General features: G+C 41.6%; 1 protein-coding gene across 1 annotated transcript in view; it reads left to right on the forward strand.

The window, feature by feature from the left end:
* Positions 1-2902: 2902 nt before the first annotated feature.
* PPEF1 (protein phosphatase, EF-hand calcium binding domain 1) overlaps positions 2903-15911 on the forward strand; it is a 30288-nt gene continuing 17279 nt past the window's right edge. Inside the window, exons 1-4 of the mRNA XM_009884816.1 lie at positions 2903-2966; positions 7619-7746; positions 8554-8605; positions 14289-14461. Of these exons, the coding sequence (XP_009883118.1) occupies positions 2903-2966; positions 7619-7746; positions 8554-8605; positions 14289-14461 (417 nt within the window). The remainder of the gene's footprint in view (positions 2967-7618; positions 7747-8553; positions 8606-14288; positions 14462-15911) is intronic.

Genomic DNA, 15911 nt, shown 5'->3' on the forward strand with positions numbered 1-15911 from the left:
CTGGTCTGTAGAAATTGAATTACTGCCTGCTTTTTAGTGAACATGACAGATTTTCTCTTAAGGGTAAATCAGTGGTATAGTATCCAGAATGCTAACACAGCATTACGTCCCAAATTCGCATCCAGCTATCTTGTATCTCTGAAGCCTTTTTCAATGCCTTGGTAAAAGTCCGGCTTTCTGTTTCATCAGCCGACATTTGGGGGAATTTTGTAACAGCAAACGATTCTTCACCAGACATTGCTACACTGCATAGTAAGTAGCTCACAGAAATTATTCTAATGTTTTAAATGCTTGGGTTTCAACCTTTGTCCCCATGGAAGGTCTTCATGGCCTTTGCCTGGTATTTTTCTATGCCTTTGCCCAGGAAGGCAGGGTTTGCCATGGAGCAGGAGTTGGCTTGAACCAGCATACCTGGGGGGCTGGAGGGGAGAGATTTCTTTCTTTGGAGCTTCCATTCCACTTGTTCATGATTCTTTAATCAGACAAGAAGGGCAGAAAGTGAATTTGCTGGGCCTGGGTGGAGACTGTGCTTGCTGGAGTCTTCAGTAGATGTGGCTGGTCTGAAGTCTGGATATGCAGGTTGGCAGCCAGAGTCGCTCTGTAGCCACCACCAAAGCCATCAGGAAATAGAGTAGTAGTTTAAATGTTCGCTATAACCTTTTTAGGATGCAGGTATTTGGGACTGAAGGTGATGATTACTCCCCTGGACTAACTCTTTGATGGCCAGATTTGGCCTTTTCAAGAGGTTTAATGATAGGATATATTTGTGCAAGTTTTCCTCCAATCTTTGAGTGTATGTTTCAGGCTTCATTTACTGCTATCACCATAAATTTTCTGTCCCTATGTCTCTATCTTTTTTTATTTCTTTGTTCAAGGAAGTGCTAGAAGTCCACAAATTTAGAAGTAGGTGGAGGGAAGAGTGGGAATGACTGGGAGAAAAACTTAAGTCAATGGAAGTAGGGTGAGATAGTGATTCAGATCCCTGTTTCTTGGGTGAGCCCATTGTTTGCTATGGCTTAGGTGGAGTCTTGAGAGGCGAGATGATTCTGTTTCTGGCTTCCAATGGCCAGTTGCTGGGCTCATGCTGACCTGCCCTTTAATGGAGATAGTCTTGCTGCAATAGGACTTAGATGGTAAGCGCTATTTTGCTCTTGGTCCTAGTCTTCACATCACAATTCAAGTTGTGGCTGGATGGTTTGGATGGACTAATGACGACTTGAGATTTTTCTAAGAGGGCAAGTGAGGAGATGGTGTCCAGGAAAACAACAATTGTTTGGAGATAAGACAAATTTGAGCTATTAGCAATATCAGTGCTGTATTTTATGCTGTCAAAGCCATTGATTGGCTCAACATTATTGTAACAGCACTTGTTTGGATTTCATGGTATCTTCTTCAGAGGGAAGAAAAGCAGGGTATTGTGGGGAAAAAACCCTATAAACCTTCTTTCCTGAAATAAATACTGACTCAAAAGGAGGCAGACCCAGCTCAAGTGTGGGATACCGTTGTGTTGTGGGACCCTGAAAAAAGTCCAACAACTGTAAACAGTTGTGCAATATTAACATAACATAACATAACATAACATAGCATAGCTTAACATAACATAACATTATATATAAACTGTAAACAGTCCCACAACAATAAATGTATTCTAACTATTGAAATTTAAAATAGGCTAGTTACCCATTTGTGTTTTCCTCTCTCTCTTATCCTCCTGTTATTTTTACTTCTGCTAGTAAAGCCGAAGGAAAAGTAGTTAAGCATTCATTTCATGCTGAAGAATTTCTTCTTTGCTTTAAAATTCAAGTTAAAAGAAAAGGAATATAAATGAACCAAAACAGCAAATGCAATAACTTAGATGTGTCAGACATGCTAGAGAGAAACACGTATCCCTGGAGACAAGGAGTGAGAAGGGTCAGTGTGATCATATAAGAAATCTTTAGCTAAAACAAAGTTCAGTCTCTCTAAGAGCATCAGTAAGTTTCTTGTTACTTAGAAATTGAGCCATTTTGTATCTCAGGGAAAATTGAACATTTGAACTTGTTGATTAGGAAGTATATTGCATTAGTGAATGATACCAGTTAGTGAAGAGATGAGCAAGTGCCAGGAGAAAAACCCAAAGGCCACACTGTAAAAGGTACTTTGTTCATTTTTTTAATGAAACCAAATCTTTTATTTAGAATGTTTCAGTAGAAATGCAACAGAAAATTGGATATTTTATTTAAATGAAATCTGATAAGGAAGCAATTTGCTATGGCACTGTTTCTCCCTGTAAATTTGATGGTGGTGACACTGAGGCATACAGTGATAAATGGGGTGGTAGGGCACATTTTCAAATCAATAGTGTTAGGAGGGCTGAGGTTTGGTGGTTTTTTTTTAGCAATAGTATCAGATGTAATCTGAAGTCTTTACAATTATGCAGTTCCAGTTTTCAAATCACAAGAATGAAGAGTAACATGCCTCTGTAGTCCCTTTGTCCCTAGTAGTAAGGCTTCAAATAGCTATGCTTCAGATTAAGAAATCACTGGTGCACTTGAACTTTCAGCTAACATGTAAAAAGTAAACTGTATTAATTACTGAGTTTGTGGGTCTTGAATGCAAGCTGATAAGTGATCAGTTGTGAAAAAGAAATCTAGCATGGTTCATCAGGTCCAGTTTGTGTAGGATGTGCTATACAGTAATTTTTTTATGAGCTGTAGGTACTTTAGATTCTGTGTTGTCAAACACTTTCTTTTTTTTCTCTCTCTCCCTCCCTCCCTCCCAATCCTCTCCCTGTTAGGAGTGCCAGGAAGAGCACAGGACTCCAGAGGGGTATAATCCTCAGTGCTGAAGACAGAACACAGGAAATGTGTGTAACGCTAACAGCTGAGAGAAACATGCTTTCTATCAACAGCAATTAAAACTGATGGGCAGCATCATTGGAACCATGGGGTGCAGCAGTTCTGTAGCTGACAGAAGGTCAGAGAAAGGTGAGTGCTGCCTTTGTCTTCAGGGCTGGTGGTCATTCTCTCTGTAACATCAGAGGAGGATTGCAAGGTAATGTTTCCCCCCAGTCCTGTTGTCGAAATACTTGTTCAGAGAAAATTATTTTCTAATTATCCTCTTTTTAAAAGAGTGCATAGCTTTTAGATGCTGGCTGAGGTCAGAAGGCAACTGTAGACCACCTCTAACATCTACAGATTGGGCTGGAAAAGATTCACAGCATCGGGGACAGCAGCTGAATTTCAGATGTGTCTATGCTTGCCCTGTCACTAGCAAAGCGTGTGGGGTAAGGTACTGAGGGGACCTTTTATGGCCTCGCACAACATATGATTCTTGGGCAAACTGTTCCAATTTCCCTGTTGTTTGGTGACCTCAATCATGAAACAAGTGTAATAAAGCAGAGCTATTACAATGACTCTCAGAATCCATTTTCTGCCATACCAAGTGCCTGGCCTGAAATTCTCTCTGACAGTCACTGAGGCTGTCAGTTGAAAATCTTCACAGTACCTGGTTAAATGTTCAATTAGAAAACTAGTGCATCATCTCCCTGCTTTAATCATACCACACCCTGGGATGAACACACCAGTCTTTGCACAGGCGGGGGTGCACAGGTGGGTTCCAGGATTGGCTCAGACCTTTGCTCACACCATTTGTGTTCTCTTTCAAGGTTTGTCGTTAAAGCACAATTTACAGGTCTGCTGAGAGCCATGTTATGTGGCACTGTGCATAGTCTTAGAAGATTATTATACTGACCAACCATAGTTGAAAAGTAAGGCTCTTTTTGCCTACCAAGCCAGGACACAAGGCACAGGAAACTGGTGACTAAGGAGCAGGAGCAACTTAGTCATGGCTACAGGGATCCAAGCAGACTGGTTTAAGAGTAGCACTCAGCTTTGTGTACACTCCTTGGCTGTCACAGCAACATCAGTGCTGTAACACAGCAGTGGAAGTAGAACAGAAACATCTGGGGTCCCAGACCTACCCGAAACTGGGAAGCAGTCCTTCCTCTTTGGGTTTGCATGCTATCCATATATGTGCCTTGCAAGACCTCAGAGATGGGTTAGATGGGAACGTTTCTGAGGGTGCAAAAGCTTGGAGTGGGCATGAGGAGCTGTATTCTCAGTCTACAACCATCAATATGCATTGCTGTGGAGCCAGGATTTGCTACTGCAAAGCCAGCTTATGATTTTGTGTGCTTATTTGACAATGTTTTGTTCTCTCCAGTTGTTGGATGGTATTGTTTCCACACTTCAGCAGTAGTCAAATGATGCTGAACCATCATTCTATCTGCAGCCTGAGGCTGTACATCTCTCTAATGCATTAATAACATGAATTTAACAGGTACTTGCTGGTGTAGAGACCTTCTGCAACTGATAACAATTTCATTTACAGATGCAGTTTAGCGTAGTGTGAAAATTGTATTCTGAGTATAACAGTGCTGTAATAAGTACAATTAAAAAGAATGACAGGAAATATTCTGTTAGATTTGCAACATTAACCATAGTGGTCGATATATATCCGTCTTATGTGATACCAGTGGAACTGTGCCATGTTAAGTGCTCAGGACCATTAAGTAACCCGTGGGAGCTCTAATGGGAAGTTTAATGGTTCTGATGCTGGAAATCAGTTTCTGTGTTGGTGGCTGTGCTTTGCCCCTTAGGTACTCTTCTAAACAGAAAAGTTGACAACAGCCTTGCTGTGATGTGTCAGACTTTCAGGTCTGTGGTGGTGGTGAATTCCAGAAAGGGCAGAGATCTCAGAGTTTATCTAGGGTAGGAAGGATGCTCTTAGTCATATAAGGATTACATTTCCTTCAGGCAGGAGAATTTTTCAAGGATGGATGTGACATCTGTAGGATGAGAGTCTTTACTGATTTTGGCCTTGTCTAGACTAGAAAACTTTACCACTTTAACTATACTGTATACTTATTAACGGTAAAATAAGCAAACAATGTGCTATTATGGCACCTGTAAGCACTTTTATTAAAAAACTTCCTTAACACTCTACATTTATTAATAGAATCACTCTTCCATGGAGGTTTTTCTTTACCTGCATAACTGTCAGTTCAAGAAAGAGATCTATCTCACTCAGGGGTGCCACTCATCCTAGTCTCAAAATTCCTGGTATTTGTGATCAGCTAAAATAGTTGACTGGTGTAAACTGTTGTCCCTCTAATACAGAGCTTTTCTGTGCTACTTTGCAGAGAGAAAAAGCATTAGTATGAATTGTTGGTTGTTATTTCTTGTTTTGTTTTGTTTTTCAGTATCAACTGTTCATTTTGGCAACTGTAATAACATAGAAGCATATTCGTGTTAAGACATTAGGGTTGGTTTGAGTTTCCTCCTTTCTTTTTCATGATTTTGCAGTGCTGTACAGTGGTGATTGTGTCAAACTCTGGAATTCAGGACAATGGCAGAATTTTATTTCTGTGCTTCTCCTGGTCATCTCTTCATCTGCTCAAAAATGAACTCTAGATCTTGGGAGTGTCAGGAGCTAAGATCAGTGTATTCTTTTGGTTCTTGTACCTTCAGTAGAGTTGCCCTGCAGCTGCTTTGACTTGTTCCTTCAAGATCAGAAGCAAAGAAACTTTTTTCTGTGTCCTATGCTGAGCTATTCAGGGTTGAGTTACTTAGGAAACTCCTTGAAGTGAGATGTTAGCTGCAGGACTGGAGGTAAAGGCTGGGCATTTCTGGTCCTGTCTACTTATTTACTGGTATCCTGTTGAGAGTACAGGGAAAAAGAGGTAGGGGTAAAGGAGTAAGCAACAAGTCAAGAAAGAATTATGTTCAACTATAAGTGAGTAAATGTGACATCTCTTGAGAGCAGCCTCCTACCTTACTCTATTTTTTGTTGCCAGACAAGAATATGGTAGTGGCAACGTGGTAGCATTGGGACAGGTGCAGGATCCAATACCCCTGCACTCTGTCTTCCTCTCGCTGTTACACAGTGACAAATGTAATGCCTCTTGACTGCCCCTGTTAGTGCTCTCTAGGGCTAAGCATGTTCATACAGAGTCCTATTCTGAGTATAATTTAAGCAAACAACTAGATTTGAATTTGCCATTATTTCAGCTGCTCAGTCTTCAAGGCAGTAGCTGCATTTTGTTCTATTTTGTATGGTGAATGGTGTCCTTCTCTGGATGATAAATCCATACTCACATATGCCCTAAGTATCTGAAATGTGCATTTATTCCTCTTTAGCTGATCTTAAAAAAAAAAAAAAAAAGCAGTTAACAAGTGACCAAGGAATGCTTTTCTGAAAGTATGTTGATCTTTCTGGATAAGCACCCGTAAAGCACTGGAGAGTCACAGCTCTATGAAACAGCAGAAGTTACTGCTCAGCTCATCTGTTCCTCCTCTCCCAAGATCACAATTATTTCAGGCTGAGCACAGCCCCCCCAGCCTTCTGCTTTCACTCCTTCCTTCAGGTTTATCAGAGCTGCAGCGATCACCTGTAATGCTGAGGCCTGCCTGCCTTTCCTCTTGTCTTCCTGCTGGCAGTGCTACTGCCACCTACATTTCACCCCCTGGCTCCTGACAGCTGCTACCCTTTGGGTACCAGGAGTAGCAGGGGGAATTGTCAGAGTGGTGGGAAGGGATCAAGTGGACATTAGCTCCTGGAGCTGCTGTCCTCCTGCACAGCTGTCACTGGTGGCCACTGTTCATGCAGCGCTAACTGCTTGACAGGTGTGAGGAGCTCTCCCCACAGGGCAGTGCCCACCCCAGAACCTCTTTGTGCGACCAGATGTTGTTCTGCTTGATAAACTTTTTTCTGAGCAGCCAAGGGAATGTGATCTGTTTGTGGCATGACTGGGTCCTGTAGGCTGCAGGCCCTTCACTCTAGGTTGCAGTCTTGGTGATTGTCCTTCAGTGAAGTTTCCAGCCGTTTTCCAGACTGGGACAATAGTAGACACAACTTCTTAAAGTGCTGAGTGGGATGCATATTCAGCACATGGTACAAAATGGTCTTCTGACATGTCCCATTGAATTCTTGGGGTGGCTGTTCCTTTGTTCACCAAGCTAGCCAAAGATATACCTGTGTGCCTTTTGGAATGTCTATTTAAGCAACATATTCTGCCCTTCAATATGGTTTGTTACCATTTTATCCTAAGGTTTGAGTTTTGCTGGCTTGCTGATACAGCTGTGCAGGCAAAAACTTTCTGTTAAAAGAGGCTGTAACAAACTCTGTCATTACACAACGCTCATGTTATAGCTTGCAAAGTCTGAAGCTTTTTACTGCAACTTGGTAAAGAAATACATTTTATTGGTAGGCCAAAGTGCTCTTCTTCCTTCCCTCACCTTCCCAAAACCCACATACTGCCCATCAGCTGAACATGGCTGACTTCCTACATGGGCACTGTCTTCAGGACAATGAAATGGGGAAGGTTTCTGTCAATACAGGCTTCAGGAAGTCAGCTAGTTTGGGATCTGTCCCTGAAGACAGAAACAGTAAATGCGTCATGTATTCATTATCAGAAAACACTTTTTCAGTCTCCCTTTTACAGAGTTTCATCTTAATGTCAACTGTGCACAATGGACTGAATTTGTCATCTCTCTGCAAAATTCTGCAAAGGTAACGTGTGTTTTCATTGTAGATTACACTGCATCCATGTGTACCTCATTGCTTTCTGTTTTGACAGTCATTAGAGCTGCTATCCTCATCCAGAATTGGTACCGCCTTACAATGGCCCGGATAGAGATGAGGCGCCGCTATTCTCTGAGTATCTTTCAGTCAATCGAATATGCTGATGAGCAAGATCAACTACAGGTTTGTAATCTTCAATTCTTCCTGTACAAGCAGTTATGTTATCCCTAAAGGACTGAAGTTGCACAAACAAAATGGATATGTGGTTATTTCTCCCTACAAAGCTCCGTCCTGTATAATAAAACTGCTTCCCTGCCTCACACATGAACTAGGTTGTGTGTAGGCATATATATATATCAAATTATATAAGCAGCAGGACACCATTCTGCTTGTACAACAATATCTAGGTTAGCAGTTATGGACCACATACGGAACAGCTCTGTTAGGCAGGGGTTGCAGGTCATCCCACTATGGGTGATCTTAACCATGTCTGTGAGGCAAAATATGTACAGCAGAGATATCCGCATGTCAGCATGTCAACCCAGGCTTCCTTTAGGGTCAGTTCAGGGAATTAGGAACTTCTAAGGCTTTGTGTTCATCCTAGCATCAGGTTCTAGAGTTAGTTCAGTGCATTGTAGCAGTATCTTTCTATTGACTACAAAGGGAGTCTAAGGAAATAGTCCGGATGGTGGGCAAGATGAATTATACCCAAAAACGTCAGCAGCATTGATACAGCCCTAGAACTTTGTATGTATTCATATAGTGTCAATCTGCTAATTCACAGCAAAGAAGGAAAGGAGCAAGCCAGTTTTGTAGTAGGTCACAAGTAGTGTCATTATTGCAGGTTGATGCTATGGGAACATATAGTAGTGTCTTAGATCCTCCCAAGTGGGAAATTGTTAGTATTTGAGTAAGGAAAGAGAATATTAATGCTTGTTGGATCCCCTAAACTGATCAGTGTGTATTTGTTCTTTTCTTTTCTGTACTCAGCTATCCAACTTTTTTACATTCATGCTGGATCACTGTACTAATCCTGATGCAGGTAAGGATAAAAATCAAAGTAATATGGAGAGTCTGTTTGAAAAAACGGATGTGAGGAAACTTTTTCAATGTGATGTAAACATCACATTTTCAATGTGATGTTTACAGCTTGTGGCACATGTTGGGGCTGAGATTTGATTTCCCAAATACTGTGATAAGAATTTTATCCTGTAAGTGTTGACTTTGCTCAATATCCACTCAGTGAAGCAAGATGTAAGACAGAACAGATACCTGTTGTCCTTATGAGAATACTCAGAGGTGCTCGGAGTGCTTTCTTATATGTTACTGCCCTTAAGCTGTTCTAATGGTGGCCTTACTGATGCCAGTTTTCACAGGTTTCTACGCGTGTTTTCTTAAACTATGAGATGTGATTACCCAAAAAGACTGTGTCTAGTTGGTTTGGGGCAGGTGTAATCAAAGACGTTGTCTTCAAAGAGGTTACTCTTCTTTTTCTATTTTTTTTTCCCCTGAAGCAGTTATGGACCACTTTTTAATTTAATTTGTTCTAGATTTCACTGCAAAATGTGTACCTGTACATGGATGATTAAAAATGAAATAAATTTAAACTGCTGGAGATAAATCTTTAGAAACCATCTAAATTAAAGCCCAGTTATTCAAAGAATAACCTTTGACTTTTGAAGTATTTTGGTATCCTTGGATAAAATTTACTTTTGAGGTCAAGCTCAACAGAAGGACAGTCTGAAAGTGATTCTTAAGTCCAGAAAACAAACATGATTTCCCTGAACAAATTGAGAATAGATCTAATCCCAGAAGAGTTAAAAAGGAGACTGTCCCTTTCTTATTAAGTTACAAGAGAATGTCCTTTCTCTTTCATCTGGTCCAGCCACAGGTTATTCCAATTAAAATTTGCACAAGACACTTTGATAAAAGGATAAAACCACCATCAAAACCGTTAAGTGGTTCAGTGTTCTAATGACAACCATTAGAAATGGCATTTTTTCTCTCTTAAATACTTTAGAGTGCCTAATGCTCTGTGTGCTCTGCAGAAAAAGAAATTCTGTCTGAGCCTTGCTCCAAAGCCAAGGCAGATGATACAATAGTTCTTCCTTTGATTTTTTCCATTACCACTGTATTCTGCCAAAAAAAAATCTGCTTTAGTCATTTAGTTTCCTGGGAAGGGATTGGCAAACTTAAAGACAATCAGACACTGCTCACTTCATCTACTTCTACATGCTGAGAATGCACCTCAGTTCAGCTTTTCCACCTGAGTGGGAAAGACAGTAGTAGTACTTGGTCTAAGATTTGGAAAAATAGTGTTAATCTCTATTTTCATTATAATATTAAAAGGGAATCTTACAGCTGCTCATTGTAGATCTCATTTATCCACCTTTATTAACTGTGTCTATTGACAGAAGGAACAAAGGTGAGTGAGGTGCCTCAGGTGACTTGGTCGGGCTCAGAACATGGCTGGTACGGAGCACACTGCTGTATGCATGGGCTGTTCACGGGCAGGTGGAGATTCACTCCCCACTGGTGCACAGGGAGGGACAGAGGGTACTGTGGGCTGCCCCTTGTCACCACTGTGCAGGTAACCGGTTTCTTGGTCTTGCAGATACTGGGAGTTGTGGATGTGGTTAAGGCTGAAACACATGATGAAGTGTATGGTTTATGGTAAAGCTCCCCTGTGTCTTGCTTGCTTGAAACTTTCATCTATTAAGACTGAAGTTGTTAAGACCTGGTAATGGCTCCAAAGGCTTTATTTTTGTCTTGGTTTGTTTTTGCCTGCTTTCAAACACCTCATGTTACAAATACCAAAATCCAAAATGAAACAGGAAGATTCTGTAAGGTACATGTTTAATACAGAGCTGGCTGAGGCTACCTATACAAAGGAGCTAACTTAGGGTATTTTCTTGTGTCATTTGTGGTTATGTTTGTCCAGCTACTGTCTGTGTGCATTCTTTACTTCAAGCTCTTGATTGCTTCCCCTCTAAGTGATCTTTGCAGCAGCCACGCTAGCTCCACTGATTTAAGCAAACTAAGTGCTGAATAGAGTGATTCTTAATGAACTGCTTCCACTTCTGCTGAATCATGGTCCTAAGATGTGAGCCACAGTGAGTGTAAACATAACAAGCTTCAAATTGGCTTTGCTATTCCCAAGCATTTTCTAAAAGCCACAATTATCTGTGGGTTTTTTATCAGTATCTACTCACTTAAATTAGAATGATAGCATATGGTTCAAAAGCCCTCTCCAAGAAGATAGTATATAATTTTCTTACGAGAGAGTAGGTTGCCTGTTCTCAGTATGTGATGAGAAAGCTACCTGAAGATTTTGTGATCTGTGTTTTTCCTTACATTATAAACCACTCAGTCTCCACTATTCATCTTGTCACTTTCCTCTTTTTAATCTTTTTTAGAATATGTTTTTCAAAGAAAGAAAGCGGCCACCATCTCATTAACACAGTAGTGCTTTTGATGTGATTGTTTATCTGTTGTACCCTGAAGCTTTTGTTATCCTCTCATCCTGCTTAAGATGTCAGTGCAGTTTAAGTTGTGGTTGGGATATTATATAGCTGTGTTTCTTGTTCTTGTTCTGCTTCTGATTAAAGGTTATTTTCAAAAGGTTTGTGGGAAGTAAGAATTAAAACCTTTTCCACCTTACATTTTTCTCCCTCCCTTCCTGAAAAAATCTGCATACCTACTCAGCCTTTCAATGGAAAGACCTCTGATCAGAGAAAGCTGGAAAATGCTTTTCCAGCAAAAGGTGACCCATTTGCTCACTCTTTTGTGGGTGCATTGAGGGTGAGAATGCTGAAAACATGTCCTGGGCAAAGTGGTGGGACTAGGAGTCCAAGGCACCCCAGGTTGTGCCTCTCAAGGTCACCAGGGCAGGAGCCACACCTTCTGGAGCCTGCCTTCCAAAGGGAACAAAAAAATGCTGTTTTCTGCAGTTTCACTCCCTATGATGCCTCCCTTACAGCATTAACACCCTTCCAAGGCTGCTTGTGTAGAGTGATTCTTGCAGTGGGGACTAAGTCACAGCTGCTTGCAGCTTACAGCTCCAGGAACAGAATGAAGGAATAAATGTTTGGAGCATTATAGAAATCATCATCCTCTTAGTGGGCTCAGGGTCCATCTGGCTTTAACCTGATGGCTCAGGTTCAGTACCTGGCAGATGTAAGAGCACTCCTCAGGGTTGGAGGTGCTCTCAGGTAGCACAGTGGTTAGTCTGAAGGTGCACAGGTGGTGGCAGAACAGACAGCTTACTTCAGAGCTGCAGAACTGATTCCTTGTTGCCCACATAGTGATTACATCTTTGGCAGTGGTGTCTGTGACTTGCTTTAAACAACTCGCATAGTGAGGTGATCTTGTCAGGAGAACCAGGTCCTTGGGTTTTCTGTGGCCGAACTGACTCCATGTAGCTCTGGGCTTTTGTATTTAATATGGAATATGGCTATTGTCCTGCAGGGTAGTTGTGTGGGGTCTGCTAACAGTGAAGGCTCAACTCACTGAGCTTGAGCGAGACCTCTGGTGTCAGAGCACAAAGTAGGTCATTCCCTGTGCTCTCTGTAGAGAGATGCAGATACTGGCAGAGGGTATTTCATTCTGTCTTAAGATAGGTGCCTGAACTAGGCATGTCGAGAGTTTTTGTCCCTGTCTTTCAATATGGACTGAAAGAGCCTTGACAGCTTCAACTAGAAAATTACTAAAATGAGAGGGGTGCCAAATCCTTCGGAATTGGTCCTGCTTGGGGCTTGTGGTGAGCTGGGATACTCGTCGGCCAGCACGCTAATCCCCAGGCTGCATTAGGGCATCCATTACTGACTCCTCTGGCAGCTGAAAGACTGCTTGAGGAGACATAAGCACACTCTAAAGCTAATGACCATGACTGGCTTTTGACAACTCATCCAGAAGTGGAAAATGGGGTGTACTTTGCAGAGATGTGCCCTACAGGGAAGGAGATTGGGTTTCTCAGCCTGGGCATGTGCCAAAAGGAAGCAAGGCTGTGAGGAAGGCAGGTTCGTGTTCAGAGGTAAAGGGATGGGTAGCCTGCTGCGTGCAGGAAGGGAGAGCTGGAGTAGGAGCAGGCATGGACGGGTGTCCCCTGGCTTGAGATGCTGAGAAGATCGGTGACTCTGAAGGAGTCATGTCAGATGAGGAGAGCCTCTGGACAGAACAGGCAATGAGGATTTTCAGGTGGTCTGAGGAACTGGCTCCATGATCTGCAGCCACCCACTTCCTGAGGGGTAGGGCACAGAGGCAGATGCCATCCAGAGATCCACTGCTAGACCTGGGATGAGACGTGGGACAAGATTTGGTGCGGATGTGCTTGGATGATGGGTATGTGGAACCAGCAGTTTTCGTCCATGGGTGACATCCTGGCAGCTGGCCGGACAAAGCTGTCACTGTGGTGGAAGACTGCAAATCAGACTGTACTTGCTGGAAACGGTGAACCCTGAGCACCTTGCTGTTACTTGATGCCTTAATCCATTTACATGGCTGTACACTGAATGTGCTAATCAGCTTACAGCAGAAGAGCAGATAAAAAAAAGGGTTTTTTTAATCCAGAGCTGATAAAAGCATATTTTTTATCTGTTTATTTCTTTAATATGAATTTTATCCAGTTACAAGACAAGCTGGCCTTTATGAATCTCATAATTTGAAGCCACATGCCGGTTTTGGCTGCTGTGAGTTTTGAGTCACAGCCACAGGTATTCCTCCAGCAATAAATAATACATTTTTATTTCCAGTTGCATCTAATCAAGGTTACAAAAAACTTACCTGTAGCCCAGCAAAAAGTGCTACAACAATCCTCTCACAAGAGCAACTCTGCAGCAGCAGCTGCCAGAACACTATCCTCTAGGGTTTGGTTCTCTCTTTTAGAATAATACCTGATAAAAACAGTCTGCAAGAAGAAAAAACTGAAATCTACTGCTCATTCAGTTACATTTCAAGGGTATGTCAAAGAAATATTGAAGTAATTAGCAATCCTCCTGCTTTTTCCATGTTCCAGGAAAATTAGAAGCTATGCTCTACTTTTACCACTATGTTTTTGTTTGCTTTATTTCATCCAATGGTTTTATGGCAGCCAACCAAAAGCTGGTATTGTCTCCTAGTTGTATCAGAAAGGAGTGCTTTATCCACTGTGAATAAATAGGATTTTGTCGATGACTTTTAAAATAATCACTAACCTGCTGGTATTTAGTCTAAAAATGTTATGTAGAAAATAAAAGCAATAAAAATGAATCTTTAAAACCTGTATTAAAAGTGTAATATTGAACTTTAAACAGATATGGTGATTGTATGAGCAGCCATGACTTTTGAATCTCCTTGCTTTGTCGGGGAAGGAGAAGAAAGTCTATAACAGGTTATGTTTCTCATTAGATATGAGAGCAGATTGCTCCACAACTTCAGTGCAAAATGTTTTGCATCTTGATCGCAGGTATTGGCTGTTGGGACAGAGTTTTTGCTAGTTTTTCAGTTTGGTTGGGTTTTTCTTGTTTTTTTTTGGTTTTGTTTCTTTGTTTGTTTTTAGTATTGGGAAACAACCTGGGGAGACCTGGAGCTCTTCCACTATACAAGGCAGGAGTTAGCCACTGTAATACTGCAGCAAGTAAAGCATCAGTTACATTCAACCAGTTCAACCAGTTCTCGTCATGCTATTATGGCCCTATGGGTGACTGGTGGAGTTTCCACGTTGTTGTTTTTCTTCCCTCTTGTTCCAGTTTCTCACATTTTCACCAGCCCTAGTGTATCTCAGGGAGTGGATGAAGGTTTATATTTAACAGAATTTGAAAAGAAGATTGATGTTCCAGACTCCTATTATGGACCACGACTCTCATTCCCCCTTACTGTTGAAGATGCCAATGCTCTTCTTCATGCGTTCAGGAACGAACAGGTAAGTTGCAACTAGTTTAATTTCTTTTTACTTGTTTTACATCTCTGTCAAGTTGTAGCTCCACAATCAGTTGAATCCACTGTAAGGCTAAGCTGGTGCTCAAGGAGGTATTTCGCCCTTCCTTTCCATCCCATTACCCTTTCCTGCTAGCCCCATGTGATCATACAGGTACATAGTGAGCTGTCTTGGGAAACTGATCTGGCAGGAAGCTAACACAGCTAAATCGAAAGCAGTCAGTTCTCATCCAGACCAGTTCCCAGATTTGATTCACTACTTGGCTGCATGACCACCAGAGCCAGCACTGAGGAGGAGACAGGGACTAGTGGGGACCTCCTCTTCTAACATTGAGATTACAGCGATCAGGAAATGGCAACCCTTAGCAGCTGCAAGGCAGGGGTGAGGGTGCAGGACTGGGGAAGGTGTCCTAAGCTAACCTAGAAACTAGTTATCATCTTTTTGTGGGTTAAAAGTGCTCCTTGTATGGTGCTCTTTTTTCTTTTTTTTTGATTCCCCGCCCTATTCTTTTTAGAGGAATTGAGGTGTAAGGGTTAATCACCTCGTTCCAGTGTGCAAGACTCCACCATAATGGAAAAGAGAATATAAAGCGTCGCTAATGTAGTGGAACAGGTTGATAGCACAAATCTCAGGACCTTGCTGTCTGCAGCTGCCAAGGCACTGAGAAGGCTGTGCTGATTCTCTATGCTCCTGAGCAAGCCCCCATGCTGCCCTCTTACAAGATGAGGGTGGGGCAGGGAGACATTACATTACATTACTTCAAACAGGCTTTGTTTGAAGTTGTGGTCATCTGTGCTTAACAATATACTGTATATAAAGGACAAGGGTCTATCTTGCTTTTTAATATACTAAATGATGGTGGTTTGTTTTTTCTTTTCTGTAATTCTCTGTGGAGGCTGATCTTAAAAGTAGTGAAATACAAAGTGCAAGATAAATGAGCCCACCCAGACTTCACCTTACTCTCAGCTCTCTCTTCTCTTACTATGGCTGGCATTTTATTAAGGAAATGATTATATGTAATTGGCCTTTTTTTTTTGCTTTAAAAACATGAGTCTTGAAAAGTCAGTCTGTAACTCACCTATCTCCTCCACCAAAGTTCCTCAGAGCTGTGTTTGAATTAAAAGCCTTAAAAATCACCAACTAACAAAATTTTCATAAAAAGCATTAGCAGAGAAAAACAGAAGCTTCAATGTTGCATTCTCATAACATCTTCACAGCGAACAGGAAGATACCTCTTACCAAGGCAACCCTTGTTGGAGTTTCCCTCTCACTATTTTTGCAATTTGCTGAAATATCATTTATGGCCTTCAGGGGTTTTTTGGTTGGTTTGTGTTGTGTTTTTTTTTTTACTCAGAGTTAGAACGACATCGGGGTTTTTCCCCACTTACTTTGAACAGATGACTTTATGCAATGATTCTGAGTGCTGTATAACTCA

The sequence above is a fragment of the Charadrius vociferus genome, unplaced genomic scaffold (assembly GCF_000708025.1).
Source record: "Charadrius vociferus isolate BGI_N301 unplaced genomic scaffold, ASM70802v2 scaffold200, whole genome shotgun sequence".
Taxonomy (NCBI): Eukaryota; Metazoa; Chordata; class Aves; order Charadriiformes; family Charadriidae; genus Charadrius; species Charadrius vociferus.